Source organism: Podarcis pityusensis (assembly GCF_964106645.2).
Source record: "Podarcis pityusensis genome assembly, chromosome: 2".
NCBI classification, from domain to species: Eukaryota; Metazoa; Chordata; class Lepidosauria; order Squamata; family Lacertidae; genus Podarcis; species Podarcis pityusensis.
The window spans coordinates 80,825,939-80,833,045 of record NC_138029.1 but is presented as its reverse complement, the minus strand read 5'-3'; the positions used below and the strand labels follow the sequence as shown (position 1 = coordinate 80,833,045).

At 49.3% G+C, this 7,107-nt stretch overlaps 1 protein-coding gene across 4 annotated transcripts in view; it reads left to right on the top strand.

Moving 5' to 3' along the window:
- The first annotated feature begins 612 nt into the window (after window positions 1-612).
- The window catches only part of WNT7A (Wnt family member 7A), a 52,122-nt gene continuing 45,627 nt past the window's right edge, over window positions 613-7,107 (top strand). Inside the window, exons 1-2 of one of the 4 annotated variants that reach the window (XM_080996822.1) lie at window positions 613-1,183; window positions 3,197-3,423. In XM_080996822.1, the coding sequence (XP_080852948.1) occupies window positions 1,113-1,183; window positions 3,197-3,423 (298 nt within the window). In that variant the 5' untranslated portion in view covers window positions 613-1,112. Of the gene's footprint in view, window positions 1,184-2,735; window positions 2,894-3,196; window positions 3,424-7,107 lie in introns of those variants that run through there. The other 3 variants (XM_080996821.1, XM_080996820.1, XM_080996819.1) reach the window with 3 other exon arrangements.

Here is a 7,107-nt window from a genome sequence, read left to right as displayed (position 1 = left end):
GTTCCGCTCCGCTCCCTCCCTGACAGCGCGCGAAATCATCGATCAGGTTTGGGGACGGGGGAGGCGGAAAAACACACACACGCCGACCTGAACAGGCAGAGAGGAAAAACAGGAGCGTCAGAACAGGGAGGCGAGGGAACCGAGTAAGAGGCGGCGGCTGCCCTGGCGAGCCTCTCCGTCAAGGGAGCCTTCCCAATCGGACCAAGTGGGAATTGATCAGGAATTGATCCTGCGCTCCGGACTGCCATTCAAATCGCGGGAGGTTTGCCTGCTGTAAACCCTCCTTCTTTCAGCGGGGTGGGGGAGAAGCCAGTCAGCTCCTGGAGGGATTTCTTCTCCTCCTCCTTCTCTCTTTTGGCAAACAGGTGATCTCTTTCTGCGTGCGATTCTTTATTCCCACCCCCTCCTCCCGCCGTCCCGTTTCGCCCCCATCCCAAACCGTACACTTCTTTCCCTTCCCACCCCCCACCCCGGCTGGACTACTCCCTCCTTTGGAGAACACGCCCAAGTAGGCTGAAGAAGAGAGAGAGAAAGAGAGAGAGAGACACACACACACACACACACACACACACACACACACACACACACACACAGAGAGAGAGAGAGATAGTAACATTGAACCTGAGGGGAAATCCTCCAGAGCTGCTGCGCGCTGCGAGAGGGAGAGAGATTATTGGAGCCTATACATGTGGTGGTGTGGGGTGTTCTCTCCCCCCACCTCTCCCCTTCTTCTCTTCCCCCAGCGCGCTCTAAAGTGTTACGTGTGACAGGCATACAAATCCGGGATAGAGAAGGAGTGAAGGGGGAGAGAGAGAGAGAGAGAGAGAGACCCAGCGGAGAGGGCGATGGTGATTGTCTCTTGGGATTTACAAACACCCACCTCTCGCTCCGGGTGGCTCCGATCTCAGGAGGGCTGGACTGTTTTGTCTGCACTACTTTGACCTGGCGTTGCACTGTCTGAGGCACCGAGAAGTTAACCAGCGCGCAAAGAGTGTGAGGGAGGAATTACTACTACTATTACTACTGCTGCTGCTGCTTTTATTATTATTATTATAAGGAAAAAAAGACATAATTTCGCATGTTGATCTGAAACCCAACAACCAACGAGGAATATGAACAGGAAAACCAGGCGCTGGATATTCCACATCTTTCTGAGCCTAGGGATTGTCTATATCAAAATTGGGTAAGTCGCCGCCCCCCGTCCCCCCCCCTTAAACGCAAACACATCGTGCCAAACCTGCCCGGACCTGTTAGCATTCAACTGGCGGGGGGGGGGGAAGGTTGTGTCTGCAAGCGGTTCTTCCCTTTTATTTAAAGCCAGAGTAAGAATATGATTTCTGCTGCTGTTGTTCCCACATTATATTCTAAGTGTGTGGCTCGCGGGGGGGGGGGCGTGTTGGGGAGAGAGAAAACACTTGCTGTGGATGTGCGAGAGGCATGACCAGAATGGCAAGAGGCGGCGGGGAGATCTCCGCTGCTGCCGAGGGCTGGATCTCCGCTGCCCGCTGAAATCCATCCAGGCTTTGCTTTCTAATGCGCGGCGAGGAGCGCTTGAATGAGCTCAGGCGAGACAGGCAGAGAGAGCGCGCGCTACCTGCTTCAGCCTCGCTCTTTTCTTGGGCAGACCCAGAGCAAATTTATTTAAAGTGTTTATATTTGGGGTGGGGGCTAAGGGTGAGTTGGCTAGGTTCAAAACCTCCGCCTGATCCCGGATCGATGGGTTACGTGGGGAAAGGAAGCAAAAGCGCTCTGCACATGCTCGGCAGCACGATCTCTTCCAGGGCTGGAAGACAAGTTCCAGAGCTAAGTTTGCGAACTTCGCCCGCGTTTTGGGATTCCCTTGAGCTCCTAAATCCCTCCGGCCCAAGGCAAACTCCGGTCCCGCAAACTCTTTGTTCAGCCCTTTCTCGGGACCACTGGCCTGTGGCATCGCAGACACCCCAACTCCTCCGTCAGCGCAAAAAGTCGGCGCTGCTGCTGCTGCTCGCCGCTTGGTACCGCGCAGAAAGTGATACCTAGGAGGACGCGCGATCCTAAGCAGATGGACCTGCAGACGGGTCTCATTCATTACATCGGAACTTGCTTCCGAATGATGAGGGCTCTTAGCGCGCAGGTTGACGCAGGGCAGTCGCCTTCCCCCAATCCGGACAGCGCGCCTGAGATATGGTTTTTGTATTCAAAGAACCACGGAAATGACGTACAGTTCAGATCTGGCTTGTGGAGCTGGTAAGAGTTAGCCCATTATTGGATTCTCAGGTAGGTTTGGCCCTACTTGGAAACTAGTAGGTGCTTTATACCCGTGAGTGTCTAACTGCACGTGAGTGCGCGCGTGCGCGCGCCAAGCTACACATGACCAGGATCCCCAACGCAGCGCTCACGGGCACTTTGCGAGATGATGTTGGAAGGCGTGTGCGAGCAAGGCCGCTCGGGTGGGGAGCTTAGTTTCTAGACAGAAACGCACCGTTTCAAACGGTGAAAGCTTCTTGATCCCGAGTCTGTGCGCTTTAATTTATATATCAGGAAGTTGGATTGCGCTCTGGGAAAAGCCCACGTGCTCCTCTTTATCCCTGTTTAACACTCTTATCTCCCGAGATCTCGATCTAATTATTGACCCAAATCGCTCCTTTGACTCTTTTCACCCGCAGGCTCCCCGGGGGACTGCTGGGGCGGGCAAGGCAAGCCGAGCCGCGTCGGGCTTGTCTTGGCCACGGGCTGGTTGAGCAAAATGATGTTTTCGGTTCTGCTCGAGTATGTGCCGCAACCTGCCAGTTGACATTAGCAAACAGCACCCGGAAGGGTTGGAGCGAAAATGCTACGTGAAAATGCCTGGGAGAGAGAAAAGGGAGACGGGCACGTTCGCTCTGGTTCGACGCCCCTTACTTAACCCGTGTGTGTATGTGTTGGTTTTGGGGGGCTGGAGGCGGAAGGAGAGGGAATCGTACTAACCAAACTGCTAAGCGTTTAGCTTGGTGAAAAGTTAACACTGTGTAACATCAGCTTCTGCCACGTTTCGAAGGGCAGATCAGGGGCGGAAGAGGGCTTTAAAGGCATCCATGTAGTACTTAGAAGCTGAAAAGACCTGCCACATCTAGCTCCTTCAGAAGGCGTGTTTAAACGATCGACTGTGACCCGGACCTGGTGCTGCTGCCGAGCTCCTTCCAGCCTCCACCTTCTCTCTCTCCTTTTCTCGTCCTAGGGGCTTCTCCTCCGTCGTGGCTCTGGGGGCCAGCATCATCTGCAACAAGATCCCGGGCCTAGCTCCTCGGCAGAGGGCGATCTGTCAGAGCAGGCCCGATGCCATCATAGTGATCGGAGAAGGCTCCCAAATGGGCATCAACGAGTGCCAGTTTCAGTTTCGCAATGGACGGTGGAATTGCTCTGCCCTGGGCGAGAGGACGGTTTTTGGAAAAGAGCTGAAAGTGGGTATGTTACCGCTTTACTATAAAAGCTGTGGCAAGGTGGAGCCTCGAGTCCACCGAAGAGTTACCAAAAGAAATGTGTGTGATAGGCAAAGGGTGTGATGGCATCTGCAGGAGGCTGCTTAGGAGAACTGTGATATGCAAAGCCCTGATGTATATTCATCCTTACTAGGTATATAGCCGTTACTCCACTCAGAGGCCTACTCCCCTGTGGGAGGCAGTATGCCTCTGCCTACCAGTTACTGGGAATCACAAGTGGGGAGAGAGAGTGCTGTTGCACTCAGGTCCTGCTTGCAGAGGTGGATTTAGGGGAACGCGGCCGGTTCGCTTGCACCGGGTGTGGAGCTTCTGGGGCGCCCAGGGGCTGCCACAACTATGATTTAGAATGGAGCATGAGAGGCGGGGAGGGGCACTGAATTTTGGCGCCGCTGAAATCTTGAGACCCCAAGGTCCACCACTGCTGCTGGAAGGCTTCTCATATGCCTTTGGTTGGCCACAATGAGAACAGGATGTCAGACAGCAGTGGATTGCATGTTGGGGCAATGCCAAATACTTGACCTCTAGTCAGCTGCATCACTGCTGTTTACTGGGTGGTAGAGGGCAAGGTAGTGGTGAGGTCAGCAGGGTGCAAATGGAGCAGCAGAGCCAATCCAGCCCTCCTATTGGTGCATTTGCATTTGCATTTGCACTGCACCAAACTCCCTGCCGCCTCGCCCCTCCCGCTCTAACTCCCAGTAAGCAGCAGCGAGTGACCTACTGGAGTAATAGCACCTCACCCCACTGTCTGTCTGTGGTTGTTGGATTATATAAAACTCTGGCCTGATCCAGTGGGGCTTTCGTTATGTTTTTATGTTATCCACGCCCCCCCCAACCCGCACACATACCACAACTGTTTCTACTGTAAGGCTGCAACCCTCAATACACTTCCTAATAATTGTCTAATTGAACTCCAGATTTATTTAGGATTGGGTTTCAAGTCTAAACCCAGTTACTAGGGAATAGGTTTCCCTGGAGTCAGTGGGGCCTACTTCTGAGTTAAGATGCCCAACAGCATGCTATTTAGGCCTTTCAACCCATAGAGATGGTTTCCAGTGTGTGTCTAGGTTTTACAATCATGTTTCAGAGCAGTTTAAGGTGGCGGTAGGAAAGGTGTAAGCTCTGGATGTGGAAACGCAAGAAAACACTCTTGCACATGGCCTGTCAGAGAGCCTCCCATGCACTACTGTATATGGGAGAATGTTGATGAAATGTGGGGGATAACCCTTTTAAAATCAAATGTTCATTCTAGCCAATACAGCTTTTACATTTGCATTACCAAAACTGGTTTCAGACTGAGGTGTGGAAATGCTCTAAACCCTGTGATCATGTAAAGTGGATTAACTGCTTTTTGACATTCTTTAAATCAGGAGGCAAGGTGGTTAAAGGGTGACAAAAGTGTGGATTGTCTTGGCAGAACTGATTTTGGTCTAATTAGCACATTGTACAGTAGTGTGGTCTAAGACAGGTCCTACACATCTGAGAAGCTCACTTAGCTTCTTAACTATTCTACTTTTCTGGGTTTACAAAGACATCTGTTCCTATTCTTTAAACTCAGAAGTCTTTGAGATTAGCATTTGATGGTGACTAGGAATGGTGTCTTCTGTGGCAGTGATTCCTGAACCATGGTTCAGCAGTCTGGACCCACCAGTGAGCTGTGGAAACCATAGCTATCAACGTTTCCCTTTTTAAAAGAGAAATTCCCTTATTCTGAATAGGATTCCTCGCAAGAAAAGAGAAAAGTTGACAGCTATGGTGGAAACATGGTATGTGGGCTCACTGTATCTGGAATGGGTTATGTTTCCAGGGTGTCAAAACTAGGTTCAGGTCAGATTATTAGAGCTTCACTGTTATATTTAGGCTTGGAATAAAGGGGAAGAGCCTAGATAATCACAATTTGGGAACCATAGTGTGTGGCTTAAAAAACACAGAGCCACTGCCATTGTTTTTAATCAATGAATGGCAATAATAATATCGTCACTGATGATGGATTACATCAGTTTCCCTGCAGTTATGGTTTTTTCCTTACTGATTTTTACATATTGAATCATAGAACTGTAGAGTTGGAAGGGACCATGAGGGTCATCTAGTCCTACCCCCTGCAATGCAGGGAACTTTGTTCCCAATGTGGGGCTTGAACCCACGACCCTGAGATTAAGAATCTCATGCTCTACTGACTAAGCTATCCAGAAATGTGAACTAGATCAGAATGATATACACATTCCATGCTGAACTCTCAGATATGGGGTATCTGTGTTTTATTGTTTGATTATTGCGCCACGGATAATAGCGGTTTGTTTTGGACTGTGGTCAATCACTTTTGCGTTGCATTTGAAATTCAGCTGTTTTTTTCGTTGTTAGTTTATTTACTCAAAAAAGTCCTAGCAATTCACTTATCAAATGCACACATATGGTATATAAGGATGTGCCTTGGTGGCTATTGTGTTTGGATAAATGAGTAATCAAAATCGGAGAAATAAATAATACAAACTGAATGTCTTCCACAACAATTAACATTAAAAACAAAAACTAATTAACGTTATTAATATGTTATCTTATTTTTGTGCTTGTATAACAAAGCTCCCTTGGGGGTGCATCTGAGGTAAGGAGTTATTTGTCAGAAGTTGTGTTGCTTTCTCTCCAAATGTGCAATGTAATAACTATCTTGCTATCCATGATTTTCATCCACTTTTCTCTCACGTAAGTGTAATAGACAGCAAGCCCAACAATATTGACTGGGAGCCCCTATAAGCACATGGTTAAATATTGACTTTGCTTTTATAGTGATTTTATAGCCACCACCCACACAGTTTAGTCTTGTGAAAAATGTGATTTCATGATGGCTTCGCTCTGGATGAAACTTTCAGTGTTTAGTCTGTAGTACCAAGCCATTTCTGAACACAATGAGACATATTAAGGGCAGAGTTCCAGGCCTGTGATTGTGAGGTACTTTTAATCCGCCATCAAAACTGTAGCACATAATGACACAAATTCCGCTTTCAGAGGCGGCATGCGGGCACCTATGACTCTGGACCTATGGATTGCTGGAATGGAGCCAGTCAAAGTGCAAAGATTCTTGAGGAGAAAGAGCATTGACAGAGTCCTGCGGCAGCCTAAGGGGCTTATGAATGAGGAGGCTGGTATGCTCAAGGGACATCTGGACTCTTTATTTGTCAGGAGTGGTTATCCAACCCCATTTAATCTTAATCCACCAGTGTTTCGCTGTGAATCAAAGCCAATGCAGTTGAGAGAGCAACCTTGAACATTTATAGTCTACCTTTTCCTCCAAGGACCTCAGCGGGGTACACGTGGTCCTCCCTGCTCCCCATTTCATCCTCAGAACAACCTTGTGAGATAAGTTAGGCTGAGAGGCAGTGACTGGCACAAAGGTTGCCCGGTGAGATTCATGGCTAAGTGAGGATTTGAACCCAGGTATCCCAGGCCCTTCTCCAACACTTCAATCCAGGCATAGGCAAACTCAGCCCTCCAGATGTTTTGGGACTACAGTTCCCATCATCCCTGACCACTGGTCCTGTTAGCTAGGGATCATGGGAGTTGTAGTCCCAAAAACATCTGGAGGGCCGAGGTTGAGGAAGCCTGCTTTAATCACTACATTGGCTGATGTCCTGATGCTTTCCCCCTCCAAGTTCAG